Source organism: Callithrix jacchus, chromosome 21, assembly GCF_049354715.1.
Source record: "Callithrix jacchus isolate 240 chromosome 21, calJac240_pri, whole genome shotgun sequence".
Classification (NCBI taxonomy): Eukaryota; Metazoa; Chordata; class Mammalia; order Primates; family Cebidae; genus Callithrix; species Callithrix jacchus.
Genome location: NC_133522.1, coordinates 51,855,686 through 51,874,524, shown reverse-complemented (window position 1 = coordinate 51,874,524; position 18,839 = coordinate 51,855,686). Strand labels below are relative to the sequence as shown.

The following is an 18,839-nucleotide window of genomic DNA, read 5'->3' as shown; positions in this document are numbered from 1 at the left end:
TCAGGCAATTCTCCTGCCTGAGCCTCCCGAGTAGCTGGGATTACAGGCACGCGCCACCATGTCCAACTAATTTTTGTATTTTTAGTAGAGACGGGGGTTTCACCATGTTGACCAGGATGGTCTCGATCTCTTGACCTCGTGATCCACCCTCCTCGGCCTCCCAAAGTGCTGGATTACAGGCATGAGCCACCGCGCCCGGCCTTTTTTTTTTTTTTTAATCTTAAAGGATCACGCTTTAAACCTCTGTAACAAAGTAATTATTTGTACCGCTCTCTACGCCATCCTCCAACAAAAGAACCCATTGGCTCTCAGAAAATAATAGTCCTTTGAAAATAGTTATCTTTACGTGACTTTGTTCAAAAGTTCCTCTCTTAATTTTGTAGCAGAACGTAGCTGTGATGATCTGAACTTCTGTCTTTCAGCTTGTTATGAAGAGGAAGGGGAGACTGTTTCAGAAAGCCAATTAATTTCGTACACGTAATACTTATTACCTTCTAATAATTGGATCAGAAGATGAACCCAACTAATCCTTTCAGTGGGCAGCAGCCTAGTGCTTTTTCAGCATCTTCTAGTAGTTCCATAACAGCATTCCCATCCAAGGCACCGTTTCGATTTGGTCAACCTCTTTTTGGACAAAACAGTACCTTATGTGGGAAGAGCTCAGGATTTTCACAGCTATCCAGCTTTCCAGCATCTCCTGGAGTAAGTCATTCCTCTTCAGTGCAAACATTAGGGTTCACCCAAACCTCAACTGTTGGACTCTTTTCTGGACTTGACCACACATCCACCTTTGTAGCTACCTCTGGGCCTTCAAGTTCATCTGTGCTGGGAAACCCAGGATTTAGTTTTAAATCACCCACCAGTGTGGGGGCTTTCCCAAGCACTTCTACTTTTGGACAAGAAGCTGGAGACATAGTGAGTTCTGGTTTTGGGAAAACAGAATTCGGCTTTAAACCTCTGGAAAACGCAGTGTTCAAACCAATATTGGGGACTGATGCTGAGCCAGAGAAAACCCAGAGCCAAATTGCTTCTGGGTTTTTCACATTTTCCCACCCAATTAGTAGTGCACCTGGAGGCCTGACCCCTTTCTCTTTTCCTCAAGTAACAAGTAGTTCAGCTGCCAACTCGAATTTTACCTTTTCAAAACCAGTTAGTAGTAGTAATTCCTTATCTGCTTTTACCCCTGCTTTGTCAAACCCAAATGTAGAGGAAGAGAAGAGAGGACCTAAGTCAGTTTTTGGAAGTTCTAATAATAGCTTCAGTAGCTTCCCTGTGTCGTCAGCTGCAGTTTTGGGTGAACCCTTTCAGGTCAGCAAAGCAGGTGTCAGGCAGGGCTGTGAAGAAGCTGTTTCCCAAGGGGAACCACCTCCCAGCCTAATGAAAGGCCTGAAAAGGAAGGAGGACCAGGATCGTTCCCCAAGGAGACATGGCCATGAGATAGCAGAAGATTCTGATCCTCTGTCCAGGGGGGATCATCCTCCAGATAAACGACCTGTCCGCCTGAATAGACCCCGGGGAGGTACTTTGTTTGGTCGGACGATACAGGATGTTTTCAAAAGCAATAAAGAAGTAGGTCGCCTGGGCAGCAAGGAGTCCAAAAAGGACATTGGCTTTGTTGAGTCTGGAGAAAGTGACCACATGGCTACCCCAGGAGGGAGTCAGTCTCTCCTGGCACCTTCCCGGATTCCAGGTTTGAATAAAGAGGAAGAAACTGAAAGTAGAGAGAAAAAAGAAGGTGAGTTCTGAAAATGTGGAACATAGTGTAAATTCTGCTGGCAGTTTCCCAATAAGTCTCTCTGGGTGTTAGCTTGATTTTTCAGATAAGTCTCCCATAAACATTAGGGATTCTGGACTGGGCGCGGTGGCTCATGCTTAAAATCTCAGCACTTTGGGAGGCTGAAGTGGGTGGATCACGAGGTCAAGAGTTCAGGACCAGCCTGGCCAACATGGTGAAACCCCGCCTCTACTAAAAATACCAAAATTAGCCTGGTGTGGTGGCGGGCACCTGTAATCCCAGCTACTCTGGAGGCTAAGGCAGGAGAATCACTTGAACCCAGGAGGCAAAGGTTGCAGTGTGCCAAGATCGCACCACTGCACTCCAGCCTGGGCAACAGGGCGAGACTTTGTCTCAAAACAAACAAAAAAAAGTTAGGGACGCTACATGTCGTATGGAGCAGGTCTTATACCTGTGAACATTTCCTTTGCTTTTACACAGTTGGTGCCTCCTGTTGTTAGCGTTACATATGATGGTTTAAGTGTCTATTCTCTGAACCCCTAGATTCTTTAAGAGGAACTCCTGTGCATCAGAGTAAAAGAAGCCAGAGCACAGATAGTCTTGGGGGCTTGTCTCCCTCTGAAGTCACAGCAATCCAGTGCAAGAACATCCCTGACTACCTGAACAGCAGAACCGTCCTGGAGAACCATTTCGGCAAAATCGCCAAGGTGCAGCGCATCTTCACCAGGCGCAGCAAAAAGCTCGCAGTGATACATTTCTTTGATCATGTGAGTGTTTCCGTATTGCCGTGTTACCCTAGATTTCAACTACGGCACTGTAAAACTTGTTTTTTTTGGGGGGGGGGCATCATGGTTTATCAGTTATTTAATATTGGGAAATTAAATATCTTATTATTATTTTTTTTTTTTGAGATGGAGTTTCGCTATTGTTGTCCAGGCTGGAGTACAGTGGCACAATGTTGGCTCACTGAAACCTCTGCCTCCTGGGTTCAAGCAATTCTCCTGCCTCAGCCTCCCGAGTAGCTGTGATTACAGGCATGCACCACCATGTCCTGCTAGTTTTGTATTTTTTTTAAGTAGAAATGGGGTTTCTCCATGTTGGTCAGGTGACAGGTGATCTGCCCACCTTGGCCTCCCAAAGTGCTGGGATTACAGGTGTGAGCCACTTCACCCAGCCTGAAATATCTTATTCTTCTTTTTTTGACACGGGGTCTTGCATGTTGCCCTGGCTGGAGTGCAGTGGCAAGATCTTGGCTCACTGCAACCTCCACTTCCCAGGTTCAAGTGATTTTCTTGCCTCAGCCTCCTGAGTGGCTGGGATTACAGGCACCTGCCACCATGCCTGGCTAATTTATTTGTAGTAGAGACAGTGTTTCATTATATTGATTAGGCTAGTCTTGAACACCTGATCTTGAGATCCACCCACTTTGGCCTCCCATAGTGCTGGGATTAAGATGCGTGAGCCACCATGCCCAGCCAAGTATCTTATTCTTAAGATAGGCTGGGATAGCACTATTTATTTCATAACTTGGGGTATTCCATGTCCCTGCAGAATACAGTGCTCTAGAAATGCTGGGAGAGTTGTTCCCATGAAGTGAAGTTCTTCTGAAAGGCTCTGGGGTAGCTCTAACTACAGAGTAAAGTGAAGTTCTTCCGAAAGGCTTTGGGGTAGCTCTAACTACAGAGTAAAGTGAAGTTCTTCCGAAAGGCTTTGGGGTAGCTCTAACTACAGAGTAAAGTGAAGTTCTTCCGAAAGGCTTTGGGGTAGCTCTAACTACAGAGTAAAGTGAAGTTCTTCCGAAAGGCTTTGGAGTAGCTCTAACTACATAGTCCTTTTGTTGTTGTTGCTTTTGTTTCTTTTTTTGAGACAGTCTCGCTGTGTTGCCCGGGCTGGAGTGCAGTGGCACGATCTTGGTTCACTGCAACCTCTGTCTCCTGGGATCAAGTGATTCTTCCTGCCTCAGCCTGCCAAGTAGCTGGGATTGTGTGTGCACCACCATGCCTGGCTAATTTTTGTATTTTTAGTGGAGACAGGATTTCGCCATGTTGGTCAGGCTAGTCTCGAACTCCTGGCCTTAGTGGTCCATGCACCTTGACCTCCCAAAGTGCTGGGATTACAGGCATGAGCCACCATGTCTAGCCCTCTCATTTGTTTTTAAAGTCATTTTTTGCCTGTTGTAATGTGCTCATTTTCCCAGCTGAACATTAAATATTTTATGAGCTAACATGTAAATACATTGCTTTTATAGGCAGTTCATTGGTACAGACAAAGCTGAATACCCTCATCTCTCCTGTTACCAAGAGCAGTCCAGTCTCCTACTGTAGTGTGTGTTTTTCTAGACATTTTTATGAGTATCTACAAGGAGACTAAGATGTGGTTGGTTTTGTGTCTTTTTTGTGATAAATGGCATCTCGGTGTGTTATTCTGCAGCTCTCTTTTATGCTTCATTATGACTTCGAAAAATTTGTTTCTGTATATGTAATTAGCTGGTGAGAATCATCTCAGCAAATGCCGAAGAGGCCAAGTTTGTGAGTTCTCTGAGGCAAAGTTGTTAATTTAAAAAAAAGAGCAGAGCAAATAGATGCTTGTGAGACAGGTAAGGGAGGTGGACTTCTGCGGCCACAGCTGAAGGCTCTGCAGGCAGCAGATGGGGGATGGAGGTATCACTGGTGAACAGAGGACAGGGGCTCCTGGTGCTATTGAATGGACGTTTTGCTCACTGCATTTGAGTTTTCAGTCTCATTTCCTTTAGTCTCCTGATGTACTTACACTTGGCGGTTGTTTTCTAGGCATCTGCAGCCCTGGCTAGAAAGAAGGGGAAAAGTTTGCATAAAGACATGGCGATCTTTTGGCACAGGAAGAAAATAAGTGAGTTTTCAATTCTCAATTTTTAGAAAAGTATTTTTATTAATTTAATAGAGATGAGATCTCACTACATTGCCCAGGCTGATCTGGGATTACAGGCATGAGCCGCTGTGTGTGGCGTGGCCCTCTCTTCAGTTTCTCTTGCTCTGTACAAACCCTTGGAGTGTGGGCCCTTTCTCCAGCCAGTGGGGGAGGCTGGCTCTGCCTGGATTTTCATTTCACAGTTATTTCCTCGGGCTCTTCTCTGACCTCCTGTGACAATGACAAGAATATTACTTTCTCAAAAACAAAGTGAAAAAGTCCAGTACCAGGTGATCTGTGATTGCATAAACTTTTCTGCCTCATATGTTCTCAGGCCCCAATAAGAAACCCTTTTCCCTGAAGGAGAAGAAGCCTGGCGATGCTGTAGTCAGCCCGAGCCCGGAAGACACTCCGTTTCAGCACTCTCCTCTTGGCAAGGCTGCAGGGAGGGCTGGTGCTAGCAGCCTGCTGAATAAAAGGTGGGATGGCCCCTCCTAATGACCTTATTTGGGAAGGACCAGGAAATACTGCCCTACAGTGACACCTGAGTTGGGGCTGCAGGGTTGGGGGGGGGGTGTAAGGAAACAAGAGCCAGTTGTCAGGGATGCTTGGGGGTCGAGTGGCAGGGGTTCCTGAGCCTGCCCCTCCAGCCAGAATGGGCCATGTGGAGGTGGGTCTGTGTGGGTCTGGTGCTCCCAGCCAGGAGAGAGAATTTTCTGACGCTGGTACCTGCCAGCTGCAGAGAAGGTGGAGAGCAGTGATACTGTCCTGTCTTGTTCTCACATACCCTAGGGTCAAGGTTGCTGAGAAAGCCTTCCTTTGGGGCTGGCCTTTTTTTTTTTGTTTCCATCTCGGCATTTTCTATGGGAGAATCTCGTCATACAGTTGCTGTAGCTGGTGAAGGCCTTTCAGCTACAGCAGCTATCACAGGAGAACGGGGGAGGCTGCTCACTTAGGACACACAGTGCCAGCTCTGTGGGACAGACACTTGCAGCCTGGCACCCTGTGGCTGCCTGCCTCACAAGGTGTAGTAGCAGATCTCCTCGCTCACCTTACTTGTCCTGAATTCCACTGCAGTTGAGTGCAGTTCCACTTGGCATGTAAACGTATAAGCAATAACTTTTTTCCTTAAGACATCTAACTGGCTGTAATAAACCATGCATTCTTTTTTTTGTTTAATTTTTATTAAATAGAGACGGGGTCTCTCCATGTTGGCCAGGCTGGTCTCGAACTCCTGACCTCAGGTGATCCACTCGCCTTAGCCTCCCAAAGTGCTGGGATTACAGGCATGAGCCACTGCACCCGGCCTCTTTTTTTTTTTTTTGAGATGGGAGTCTTTGTTGCCCACGCTAGAGTTTGGTGGTGCAGTCTTGGCTCACTGCAACCTCTGCCTCTTGTGTTCCAAGAAGTTCTCCTGCCTCAGCCTCCCTAGTAGCTGGGATTACAGGTGCTCCACCATGCTGGCTAATATTTTTGTGTTTTTTTTGTAGAGACAGGGTTTTACTGTGTTGGCCAGGCTAGTCTCGAACTCCCGACTACAGGTGTGAGCCACCCACCTGGCCACACCGTGCATTTTTAATAATTACTTCCAGCAGTTTCCAGCATGACTTCCCCCCACCCCACTAAAAATCTGTCTCCTACAGGAAGGACAGCATGACTTTTTGTAGGTACAGGTTATCACAGTGAAACAGATGCTGTTGGCCATGTTAGTTGTGTGAGCTGGCGTGTGATGTGCGCTCCCCTGGCTGTCTTGTTCTGAAAGGCTTTTCCTTTTCACACCAGGCCTACTCTGACAGGTTTCCAGCTTAATCTGTCTTTTTATCTTTTGGCCAATGTATTTTTCTCACTTCCCATTTTGTGATGAACAGTTTAGGTGCTGCTTTGACATTCAAGTTTAGAAAATGATGAAAGCCAGAAAATGGGGAAGCTGAGAGAGGATGCCCAATTCCTTTCAGTATGTCCTTAGACCAAAATAAATTTCTGTTTTAAAACACGTAGGCATAATACTTATATTAAAGGTGTTTTTCATGCGAGTTTCATTTCTATCTGTAAGTGTTCCTTTCAGCTGTGTGAGCCTGTCTTGTTTTTTTGGAGGGGTGGTAAGGATGGAGTCTTGCTCTGTTGCCCAGGCTGGAGTGCAGCAGTGCAATTTCAGCTCGCTGCACCCTCCGCCTGCCAGACTGAAGCAAGCCTCTCACCCCAGCCTCCTGAGTAGCTGGGACTATAGGCACATGCCAGATGCCTGACTAATTTTTCAGTTTTTTGTAGAGATGAGGTCTCACTATGTTGCCCAGGCTATCTTTATTTTTCAAAAGTATGAAATATTTCAAAATTATGTTAAGGTCAGTGAATAATGTGAATAACACTTTTGTGCTTATCACCATCTTTATCAAGACCCCTCATTTTAGTGCTTGTAGTTTCTCAACTTCAGAGAACCAGAAGATCTTGAAAGATGAGAGGATATATTCAGAAATGAAAATTCTCTAAAGGCCTTACCGGTACAAGGGCCCTCAATGTGGTGTTTACTTTATAGCTCTCCAGTGAAGAAGCCAAGTCTCCTAAAGGCCCACCAATTTGAGGGAGACTCCTTTGACTCAGGCTCTGAGGGCTCCGAGGGCCTTGGGCCATGTGTGCCCCCCCTCAGCGCCCTGATAGGCACCGTGGCTGAGACGTCCAAGGAGAAGTACCGCCTGCTTGACCAGAGAGACAGGATCATGCGGCAAGGTATGATGCATGGTGGCAGAGGTTCTGGGGGCCTGGGAGGGCGTCCTCTTGGGTGCCATCAGAGTGGGAGCAGCTTCTTTCCACTGGGCTTTGTTGCTGTTGAGCCTCAGGGCCTGTGATGTGCTGTGTCTGAGCTTCATGGTTGGCCAGTCTTCCTTGGAGTGAGTGCTCTGTGTGTGTGTACATATAGGTTCAAATATGTTTGCTTATGTGTGTGTAAAATAGTAGTGGGAGCAGGCAAAGGATAGGCTCATGTCTATAGAGGGAGCAGGTTTCTTTTTTTTTTTTTTTTTTTCTTTTTTTCAATGAGTCTCGCTCTTATTGCCCAGGCTGGAGTGCAATGGTGCGATCTCAGCTCACCGAAACCTCCCTTCCTGGGTTCAAGCTATTCTTTTCCCTCGGCCTCCTGAGTAGCTGGGATTACCGGCATGTGCCACCATGCCCAGCGAATTTTTTGTATATTTAGTAGAGACAGGGTTTCACTATGTTGTCCAGGCTGGTCTGGAACTCCCGACCTTAGGTGATCCATCCACCTCCCAAAGTGCTGGGATTATAGGCATGAGCCACCACGCCTGGCCAAGAGAGTGGGTTTCTGAAGGGCAGAGGTTATGGTGTAGTGTTCCATCTCGGACAGGACATCCTTACCCTATTGGAATGTTGAACTGTGTGAATGTATTACCTACTAAAAAGAAAGTATTCCATTAACACTGAAAATACATGCAGGGAACAAAAATAAAAGGAAAAACACAGGTACTCCTCTTTGCCAATTTTTTTGTCTTAAATTTCAGCTGGGTCAGGCACAGTGGCTCACACCTGTAATCCCAGCACTTTGGGAGGCTGAGGCGTGTGGACCACCTGAGGTCAGGAGTTCAAGACCAGCTTGCCCAACATGGCAAAAACCCGTCTTTACGAAAAAAACAAAAAACAAAAAACAGAAATTAGCTAGGTACGGTGGTGTGCACCTGTAGTCCCAGCTACTTGGGAGGCTGAGGCAGGAGAATTGCTTGAACCCTCGAGGCAGAGGTTACAGTGAACTGAGATTGTCCACTGCACTCCAGCCTGGGCTGCAGGGTGAGACTCTGTCTCAAAAAAAAAAAAAAAAAAATTCAGCTATCCCTTTTTTAAAAGTTGTGGATAATTAGAATAATCACAGTGTTTCCTTACTATATGGTAACAAAAGCTGCCATCATACATTGTGTCATTGATATAGTGATTTTTATATTCCAAATAAAATCATTAGGTATTAGAATTTTTCTTTCTCTTTTTTTCCTCCTGAGATGGAGTCTTGCTCTGTTGCCCTGGCTCGAGTGCAGTGGTGCGATCTTGGCTCACTGCATTCTCCGTCTCCTGGGTTCAACCAATTCTCCTGCCTCAGCCTCCCAAGTAGTTGGGACTACAGGTGCATACAATCATACCCAGCTCATTTTTGTATTCTTAGTAGAGATGGGGTTTCATCATGTAGGCCAGGCTGGTCTCGAACTCTTAACCTCACAATCTGCCCTCCTCGGCCTCCCAAAGTACTGGGATTACAGTTGTGGTACACCAGGTATTAGAATTTTTCTTTTTCTTGGGGGGGGGGGAGGGGACGAAGTTTCACTTTTGTTGCCCAGGCTGGGTGCAATGGTGCGAACTTGGCTAACCTTCACCTCTCTGGTTCAAGTGATTCTCTTGTCTCAGCCTCCCAAGTAGCTAGGTAGCTGGGATTGTAGGCATGTGTCACCATGCCTGACTAATTTTGTATTTTTTTTTCATATGGAGTCTTGCTTTGCTGTTCAGGCTGGAGTGTAGTTGTGTGATCACACCTCACTGCAACCTTCCCCTCCCGGGTTCAAGCAATTCTCCTGCCTCAGCCTCCTGAGTAGCTGGGATTGCAGGTGCCCACCACCATGCCTGGCTAATTTTTGTATATTTAATAGAGATGGTGTTTCACCATGTTGGCAAAGCTGGTCTTAAACTCCTGACCTCTGGTGATCCTCCTGCCCCAGCCTCCCAAAGTGCTGGAATTACAGGCGTGAGCCACCACACTGGACCTAATTTGTTATTTTAGTAGAGACAGAGTTTCTCCATGTTGGTCAGGCTGGTCTTCAACTCCCAACCTCAGGTGATCCATCCACCTTGGCCTCCTAAAGTGCTGGGATTATAGGCGTGAGCCACTACTACACCAAGCTCAGGTTATAGAACTTTTTAGAATAAAAACAAGAAGTATATATTTTGAGTTGTGAAGTTGTTGCATTTCTTTTTACTTGCTAGATACATTTGTAACTATTTAATTCTAAGTGTAATCATAGCAGTTTACTTATTCAGGTAAGAACCCAGTTAACTTCCATTATGTGATTCTTACATTCAAGTCATGATGAATACTGTTTGAGAGTTTTAGAGTAGTGGTATATTTGTTTTTTTTTTTTTTTTAAGACAGAGTTTCACTCTTGTTGCCCAGGCTGGAGTGCAATGATAACAATCTCAGCTCACCGCAACCTCTGCCTCATGTGTTCAGGTGACTCTCCTGTCTCAGCCTCCCGAGAAGCTGGGATTATAGGCACCCATCACCATGCCCGGCTAATTTTTTAATTTTTTTTTTAGTAGAGACAGGGTTTCCTCATGTTGACCAGGATGGTCTTGAACTCCTGACCTCAGGTGATCTACCCGCCTCAGCCTCCCAAAGTGCTGGGATTATAGGCATGAGCCACTGCATCTGGGTTTTTTTTTTTTTTTTTTTGAGACGGGATTTCACCATCATGTTGGCCAGGATGATCTTGATCTCCTGACCTCGTGATCTGCCTGCCTCGGCCTCCCAGAGTGCTGGGATTATAGGCGTGAGCCACCGTGCCCAGCCAGTATTTGGAATATTTGCAGTTGTAACGAGTCAATCCTTCTAGTAAACATCCTGCACCATGAGAGTCTGTCATTCAGGTTATGACAGGAGTTAAAAACTTTGGTTGAAAGTGAGGCTGTGTCCCTGCTTTTAGTCTGCTGTGAGGGTCTGTGACTCCTGGAGAGTCTGCTGTGAGGGTCTGTGACTGCTGGAGAGCGGCAGACCCAGGGTTCTTTGGGAGCTTTGGTGTCCCACTCCCTGACAGAATAGACCCTAAGCCCTCTTTCTCTGAGGCTCACAGTTTAACAGATATTTTTCTTTTCCTTTGTAATGTGGGTGTGTTTTAAGTTTTAAGTTCTTTTTATCATTATGAGCGTATACTTCTGTAGGTTTATGCTAACTGTGTGGTACGTTCTTACCTTTTACTTGACGTCATTTAGCGCGGGTGAAAAGAACCGATCTGGACAAAGCGAGGACTTTCGTTGGGACCTGCTTGGATATGTGTCCCGAGAAGGAGCGGTACATGCGGGAGACCCGAAGCCAGCTGAGCGTGTTTGAAGTGATCCCTGGGACTGACCAGGTAAAGCCCTGCGTCTCCCCGCGGAGTGGAGGCTGGAGGCAGGCTGTGCAGAGGAGGCTTTTTTTGTAATTCTGTGCATACTGGATTGAGGTGTTTGCTTGTTTTAGAGGCTATTGGGTATCTGTGCCATTAACAGTCATATTCAGCTCTTTTGCATCATGAGATGTTCACTCTGTAGTTGGTACCTATACATGATAAGTTATAGAGGCAAGTTTTTTTTTTTTTGAGCCAGAGTTTCACTTTTTTCTTTTAATTTTTTTTTTTTTTTGAGCCAGAGTTTCACTTTTTTCTTTCTTTTTTTTTTTTTAAATTTTTTTTTTTTTTTTTGAGACGGAGTTTCACTCTTATTGCCCAGGTTGAAGTGCAATGGCGCGATCTCAGCTCACCACAACCTCTGCTTCCCAGGTTCAAGTGATTCTCCTGCCTCAGCCTCCTGAGTAGCTGATATTATAGGCATGCACCACCATGCCCACTAACTTTTGTGTTTTTAGTAGAGACAGGGTTTCTCCACGTTGGTCAGGCTGGTCTCGAACTTCTGACTTCAAGTGATCCACCTGCCTTGGCCTCCCAAAGTGCTGGGATTACAGACATGAGCCAGCATGCCTGACTTGCTGCAAGTTTGTTTAAATAGAGTTGTTTTTCAAATATTTATTCATTTAGAAACAGGACTTTATTCTTTCACGTTAGCTGGAGAGCAGCGGTGCAACGATGGCTCACTGTGGCCTCGACTTCCCAGGCTCAGGTGATCCTCCCACTCAGCTTACTGAGTAGCTGGGATTACAGGCATGGTCCACCATGTCCAGTTATTGTTTTATTTTTTTGTAGCAATGGGGTCATGCCGTGTTGCCCAGGCTGGTCTTGAACACCTAAGCTCAAGTGATCCACCTGCCTTCGCCTCCCAAAGTGCTGAAATTACAGGCGTGAGCCACCACATTCAGCTTTTTTCTTTTTACAATCATTCTTATCCTTTTCTATGCTTATGTTTTGCACATTCAGGAATATATTCTGGATATAATTTTATGTGTATCTTTCCCACTTAAAATTATGTCATGAACATTTTCTTTTGTTATGCTGAACTACGAGCATGTAGAAATGACAGCACATTTTATCAGTAGCTCTGTCATAGGCTGTTTGTAAATTGTTAGTTCTTTGAATAACATGAGTTGGCGTCTTGTGTGTTTCTCTGGTGTTGAGATTACTTTGTTCAGACCCTAGGAATTAAATTACTGCATTGGAGGCTTTGACCTTTCCCGAAGATTATCCGTGTATCTTCCCCAGTTGCTTCCCTAGGAAGCTGCACCAATTTAGATCCTTTGCACTTTGTGAATTTTGCTTGTGGGCTTCTCTTTCTCTTTCTGGCTGGTGGCTTTATACACCCTTCACCCAGTGCAGTGTCCCCAGACCAGCAGCAGGTGTGGGGCCCCTGCTGCAGGAGAAAGTACATGCTCAGGGCCTCATCCTGCGGATGTCTCTGCGTCTCCTCTTGGCCATGTTGTCAACCTCCTTTTGAGGTGGGAGATGCAGCTCCAGGCCCCAGATGAGCAGCTGGCCCCTCCTGCTGTGCCCTCAACAGTCCTCACTGCCTGTCTCTGTTTCACTTCTGGTCTGTGTAGACTTCAGCTGCTGTGTGAGCAGCGCTGAGACCTGTTCAGTGCTTTGAGGCCCTTCCCTGTCCTGTCTCTGCTTTGGCGCGTGCAGATGTGCCTTCATCTACATTCCTCCCGTTTGTCATGACACACTGCTGTCTTAACTCCTTGTGGTATTTGCCAAATCAAATTTCTCAATGTATTTTGCCTTTGAATTCTGTCACTTTTTAAAAGAAATTTATGTTGAAAAAAATGTGTTCTCAAAAAAAAAATTATGTTCTCAAATATTGATCTGTGTGGGCATGTATGTGATTTTCCCTCATTTTCAGGCATAAGCGTGCCTGGCCCAAGATGTTTCTCATGGGCAGCCCATCTCTGCTTTGTGTCCCTAGGTGGACCATGCAGCAGCCGTGAAAGAGTACAGCCGGTCCTCAGCTGATCAGGAGGAGCCTCTGCCCCACGAGCTGCGGCCCTTGGCAGTGCTCAGCAGGACTATGGATTACCTGGTGACCCAGATCATGGATCAGAAGGAGGGCAGCCTGCGGGACTGGTACGACTTCGTTTGGAACCGCACACGTGGCATACGGAAGGTATAGGCGGCTTCCAACCTGGACACTAAAAAATGCATGCAAATTTCAAAGTCACACTGATAGTTTTTATTATTTTACTCAGTTACGTATTTTATCTGTAATAAAAGTATACCTTCATGGGCAGGGTGCAGTGGCTCACACCTGTAATCCCAGCACTCTTGGAGGCCGAGGTGGGTGGATCACCTGAGGTCATAAGTTTGAGACCAGCCTGGCCAACATGGTGAATCCCAGTCTCTACTGAAAATACAAAAATTAGCTGGGTGTGGCTAGGTATGGTGGCTCATGGCTGTAATCCCAGCACTTTGGAAGGCCGTGGTGGGCGGTTCACGAGGTCAGGAGTTCGAGAACAGCCAGGCCAACACAGTGAAAACCCATCTCTACAAAAAATTAGCCGTGTGTGGTGGTAGGCACCTGCAATCCCAGCTGCTGAGGAGGCTGAGGCAGGAGAATCACTTGAACCTGGGAGGTGGAGGTTGCAGTGAGCTGAGGTCATGCCACTGTATTCCAGCTTGGATGACAGAGCTAGACTCTGTCTCAAAAAAAAAAAAAAGAAATTAGCCGGGTATGGTGGTACACACCTATAAAGTGCCAGCTACTCAAGAGGCTGAGCCAGGAGAATTGCTTGAATCCGGGAGGGGGAGGTTGTGGTGAGCCAAGACCGCACCACTGCACTCCAGCCTGGGTGACAGCAAGACCCTGTCTCAAGAAAAAACAAGTACTTTTATTCAAATCACTACAAAGTCTATTAAAACGTGCATCATGGGCTTCGTTTCATATTGAAATGTGAGAAATTGAGGTCATAGCATGATCTTTCTCATAGCTGACTCTCTGCATGGGAATGTGTGTATGATCCTCCCCCTCGCCTGTGGCCAGGATATCACGCAGCAGCACCTCTGTGACCCGCTGACGGTGTCCCTGATTGAGAAGTGCACCCGATTTCACATCCACTGTGCCCACTTCATGTGTGAGGAGCCTATGTCTTCCTTTGATGCTAAGATCAATAATGAGAACCTGACCAAGTGCCTGCAGAGCCTGAAGGAGATGTACCAGGACCTGAGAAACAAGGGCATCTTCTGTGCCAGCGAAGCGGAGTTCCAGGGCTACAATGTTCTGCTCAGTCTCAACAAGGGAGACATTCTAAGGTGAATTTCCACATTCAAATTTGTCTGCAAAGGCAGGCTTTAAGCAGGAGAAGAGCTTTCGGGATTGGCAGTAGCGATAGTGCTGCGATCTCTCTGGCAGCAGGTGTTGGGATGATAGGAGGAGTCTTGGTCTCGCTGTGCAGTCTGCTGAGCTGAGCTGGGGGAAGAGCGATGGGGTTGTGCACGGGACCGGCACATCTGATGTAGGCCCCACATGCTCGCTTCCGAGAACTGTTTCTCCTCACCAGTGAGAGACATGAGGAAGGAATCCTCCTAGCGAGACAGGTGAGTGAACCAGGAGAGGGAGTTTCAGCTGTCCTGCAGGGTTGTTAGCAGCTCCCTGTTCCCAGATAGTTTTGTCAAAGATCCAAATAAGAAGAGAGGAAAAAAATTGTGTGAAACAAAATGCTAACAATGGGGCAGTAAGAATGAATGAATTTAAAACCCTGGTCTGATCCATCATTGAGAAGTCTGACAAGCTCTCTGGCCCCCGCTTGTGGTGGTGTTTTTATTTATTTTTAATTTTTTTGAGATGGAATCTCGTTCTGTAGCTCAGGCTAGAGTGCAGTGGTCCTATATCGGCTCACTGCAACCTCCACCTCCCGAGTCCCGGTTCAAGCAATTCTCCTGCCTCAGCCTCCTGAGTAGCTGGGATTACAGGCATGAGCCACCCTGCCCAGCTGTTTTTTGTGTTATTGTAGTAGAGATGGGGTTTCACCATGTTGGCCAGGCTGGTCTTGAACTCCTGACCTCGTGATCCGCCCGCTCAGCCTCCCAAAGTGCTAGGATGACAGCCATGAGTCACCATGCCTAGCTGTGGTGGTGTCGAACTGGACTTGATGGTGGGCAGTGTCCTCTTTAGTTCTGAAATTTCCCTATTGATGCTGAAATTCATTTTTTTAGCTTTGTATTTTCTTTAAGAACTGTGTGGAAGAATATCTAGATGTGTGAATGATTTTAAATTTTTATTTTATTTTTGACACTGAGTCCTGCTCTGTTGCCCAGGCTGGATTTCGCCTCACTGCAACCTCTGCCTCCGAGGTTCAAGCGATTCTCTTGCCTCAGCCTTCCAAGTAGCTGGAATTAGAGGCGCATACCACCATGCCTGGCTAACTTTTTTGTATTTTTAGTAGAGATGGGATTTTGCCATGTTGGCCAGGATGGTCTGGAACTCCTGACCTCAGGTGATCCATCCACCTCAGCCTCCCAAAGTGTTAGGATTACAGGCATGTGCTACCGTGCCCTGCCAATTTTAGATGTTAAAATTAAGCCTTATATAGCCTGGGCAACATAGTGAGACCCTACTCTACCCAAAAAAAAAAAAAAAAAAAAAAGCCAGGCGTGGTAGTATAGGCCTGTAGTTCCAGCTACTGGGGAGGCTGAGATGAGAGGGTCCCTTGAGCCCAGGAGGTCAAGGCTGCCATGAGCTGTGATCATGTCACTGCACTCCAGTGTGGGGGACAAAGGAAGACGCTATCTCTTTCTTTTTTTTTTCAGAGTGTGGTGCATTCTTTGACTCGCTCGGGTACAACAATAGGTCTTTCTTTCTTTCTTTTTCTTTCTTGTTCTTGTTCTTGTTCCTGTTCTTCTTGTTCTTGTTCTTGTTCTTCTCCTCCTCCTCCTCCTCCTCTTCCTTCTCCTCCTCCTCCTCCTCTTCTCCTTCCTCCTCCTCCTCCTTTTTCTCCTTCTCCTTCTCCTTCCTTTTTTGTAGTATTTTTTTTTGAGACGGGGTTTCACTCTTGTTACCCAGGCTGGAGTGCAATGGCGCAGTCTCGGATCCCCACAACCTCTGCCTCCTGGGTTCAAGCAATTCTCCTGCCTCAGCCTCCTGAGTAGCTGGGACTACAGGCACGCGCCACCATGTCCAGCTAATTTTTTGTATTTTTAGTAGAGACGGGGTTTCACCATGTTGACCAGGATGGTCTCCATCTCTTGACCTCATGATCCACCCGCCTCGGCCTCCCAAAGTGCTGGGATTACCGGCTTGAGCCACCACGCTTGGCCTGCAGGATGTATTTCAACGTAGTACCTTCATTTCATTCCTTTTGCTATCTCAGTGTCTGTTTCTTAATTCCTTCAGTGCCACATGAGTTGGGGTCTCCGAGGCTGAGCTGGTCTCGGCACAGCGTTGTTCATAGGAGCTGAAAAATGGCTGGTCGAGTGGCAGCTGCACAGCATCGCCAAGGGTCCGCGGCAGGGTGGAGTCCGTGGTACTGGCAGTGCCGGAGGGCGACGGAAAGGCTTAAACTAGGGACTGCTCTCTACTTTGCGCCCAGCCGCCGCCCACCTCCGACTTCCAACCCGATCTCTTTTTTTTTCTTCATTTTTATTTATTTAAAGACAGGATTTCACCATGTTGGTCAGGCTGGTCTTGAACTCCCGACCTCAGGTTATCTGCCCGCCTTGGCCTCCATAGTGCTTGGATTACAGGCGTGAGCCACTATGCCCTGCCATAAGACCCAATCTCAAAAAAAAAAAAAAAAACCAGGTGTGGTGGCCCATGGCCTCATAGCACTTTGGAAGGCTGAGATGAGAGGATTGCTTAAGGCCAGGAGGTTGAGGCTGCAGTGAGCCATGATCGTGCCACTGCACTGTAGCCTGGGCGATTGAGCAAGACTCTGTTTCCAAAGAAAATAAATAAAATTAAGCCATGTGGATAAACTGGTTATGGAGAATGGCCGTATTGTCTTTTTATTTGTGATAAGCGTTTGTTTCCCATCATGAATAATTCAGTGAAAATCAATACATTTCTAAACGAAGAGTTAAGTTTTCTGTTTTCTTAGGCCTTACCAGTTGGCGTTACTTTAAAGTAACTTTTTGGTAACTGATGGCTAAATTGCTTCTTGAATTTGTTTATTCTGTTCATTATGTTTTTGAAAGAGACCTTTGTCTATCAAACCAGCCCAAGCGTGGTAGCTTTGAAGTTAGTAAACTATGAAGTTAGTGGCGTGTTTCACCAGCAAGACTCTCCTTCTCAGTATGGTTGAAATCTAATATCATTACTACGTGAGACAGGATCTTGCTCTGTCACCCAGGATGGAGTTTAGTGATGTGCTCTCAGCTCACTGCAGCTTCGACCTCCTGGGCTCAAACGGTCCTCCCACCTTGGCCTCCCAAGAATCTGGCCTATGAAATCTGTTATTTATTATATCTATCTTTATGAAAATTTTGTCTTATGAAAAATAACATTCCAACCCCTTCTCTCTCCTTTAATTGACAGAGAAGTACAGCAGTTCCATCCTGATGTTAGAAACTCCTTCGAGGTGAAATTTGCTGTTCAGGCTTTTGCTGCGTTGAACAGTAATAATTTTGTGAGATTTTTCAAACTGGTCCAGTCAGCTTCTTACCTGAATGCTTGTCTTTTACACTGTTACTTTAATCAGGTGAGTAAATGAGCTGAGCTTGCAGAGTTGGTAGAAAGCAGGTTGTTCCTGTGCTATTTGAGTGCTTTTCTCTTCCAAGCTTTTCCAAGCAGGTCTCAGGATGAGGCTGTGTTGTCCTTGCGGCAGCCCCACGGAGGGGTTTCTAGTGTTGCCCTGTTTAATAGGGATAGCACGTGGTCACCATCCGGAAAGGCTGTGCAATGGAAAATACTGTTCTATGGTTCAGATAAGAAAAATCTCTTTACAGCCCTGCTTGGTGGCTCATGCCTGTATAATCCCAGCACTTTGGGAGGTCAAGGCAGGCGGATCACAAGGTCAGGAGTTCAAGACCATCCTGGCCAATATGGTAAAACCCTGTCTCTACTAAAAATACAAAAATCAGCTGAGTGTGGGGGCAGGTGCCTGTAGTCCCAGCTACTCGGGAGGCTGAGGCAGGAGCATTGCTTGAACCCGGGAGGCGGAGGTTGCACTGAGCCAAGGTCGCACCACTGCATTCTAACTTGGGTGACAGAGCCAGACTCTGTCTCAAAAAAAAAAAAAAAAAAGTCTTTTTAGAACAAGAGTTTGAATTCAGCACTATCATCATCCATGAAAACTAACTAAAAAGCAGAAATCTCATCTCTATGAACAAAATCCCTGACTTTGAAATTCTTCATATTTTAAATTTCAGTTTCTGGAGTAAGGCTGATGGTGCTAAGTTTATTTCAGTTGGTGCCTCAGTGTCTGTGCTTTGCCGTGTGCTGGGGCTGCAGAACAGTGGGAAGGCTGGTCCCTCCCCTGAGGTTTGCACAGAGGAAACTCAGCGTCTCAGGGTTTCCACTTGGTCCTTTTGTTTCAGTTCCATGGGACTCGGGGATGAAGGCAGAGCAGCCCCTGTGGCACCTGCCATTCTAGGCCCCCCTGTATCAGTTCAGGGAGATGTGACCAGGACTGCTGCCTGCCTTACAGAGGGTCACCTTGAACCCACCACCTCACCTCGCACACACTGTGCTGCCCACTCTGGCAGTGGGTTCAAGGAGGTGGCCACAAGCCCGCAGTGGCCACTGCGTGGGGAGGGTGGTGCCTGGGAAACCTCAGGACCTGCCTAGGTCCGTCTGTCCGTGGCTCCAGATAATTTCTTTGGTCACACATCAGGGCCTCCTGTAAACTCACTAAACACACAGTGATGTCACAGTCAGAGACTCCTTGTCGTCAGGTCTGCAGGTTGCCAGACAGCTGACGTTCTGGAGCAAATGGGAAGGTTTTCCTGAACTTGCCGCTTGTAGTTGGCACGGGCTGGGTGCTTTGGCTCACCCCTGTCATCCGGCACCTCGGGAGGCTGAGGTGGGAGAACCACTTGAGCTCAGGAATTGAGGACCAACATAGGGAGGCGCCGTCTGTACTAAGAATAAAAGAAACAGC

General features: G+C 46.7%; 1 protein-coding gene across 6 annotated transcripts in view; it reads left to right on the top strand.

The window, feature by feature from the left end:
- Nucleotides 1-18,839, top strand: part of MCM3AP (minichromosome maintenance complex component 3 associated protein) — a 56,538-nt gene that overhangs the window by 675 nt on the left and 37,024 nt on the right. For 2 of the 6 annotated variants that reach the window (XM_035283018.3, XM_035283017.3), the window contains 10 exons: nucleotides 423-1,735; nucleotides 2,279-2,502; nucleotides 4,525-4,603; nucleotides 4,956-5,100; nucleotides 7,155-7,345; nucleotides 10,598-10,737; nucleotides 12,716-12,913; nucleotides 13,787-14,055; nucleotides 17,276-17,438; nucleotides 17,686-17,784. In XM_035283018.3, the coding sequence (XP_035138909.3) occupies nucleotides 514-1,735; nucleotides 2,279-2,502; nucleotides 4,525-4,603; nucleotides 4,956-5,100; nucleotides 7,155-7,345; nucleotides 10,598-10,737; nucleotides 12,716-12,913; nucleotides 13,787-14,055; nucleotides 17,276-17,438; nucleotides 17,686-17,784 (2,730 nt within the window). In that variant the 5' untranslated portion in view covers nucleotides 423-513. The remainder of the gene's footprint in view (nucleotides 1-422; nucleotides 1,736-2,278; nucleotides 2,503-4,524; nucleotides 4,604-4,955; nucleotides 5,101-7,154; nucleotides 7,346-10,597; nucleotides 10,738-12,715; nucleotides 12,914-13,786; nucleotides 14,056-17,275; nucleotides 17,439-17,685; nucleotides 17,785-18,839) is intronic. The other 4 variants (XM_035283019.3, XM_035283020.3, XM_035283021.3 and 1 more) reach the window with 3 other exon arrangements.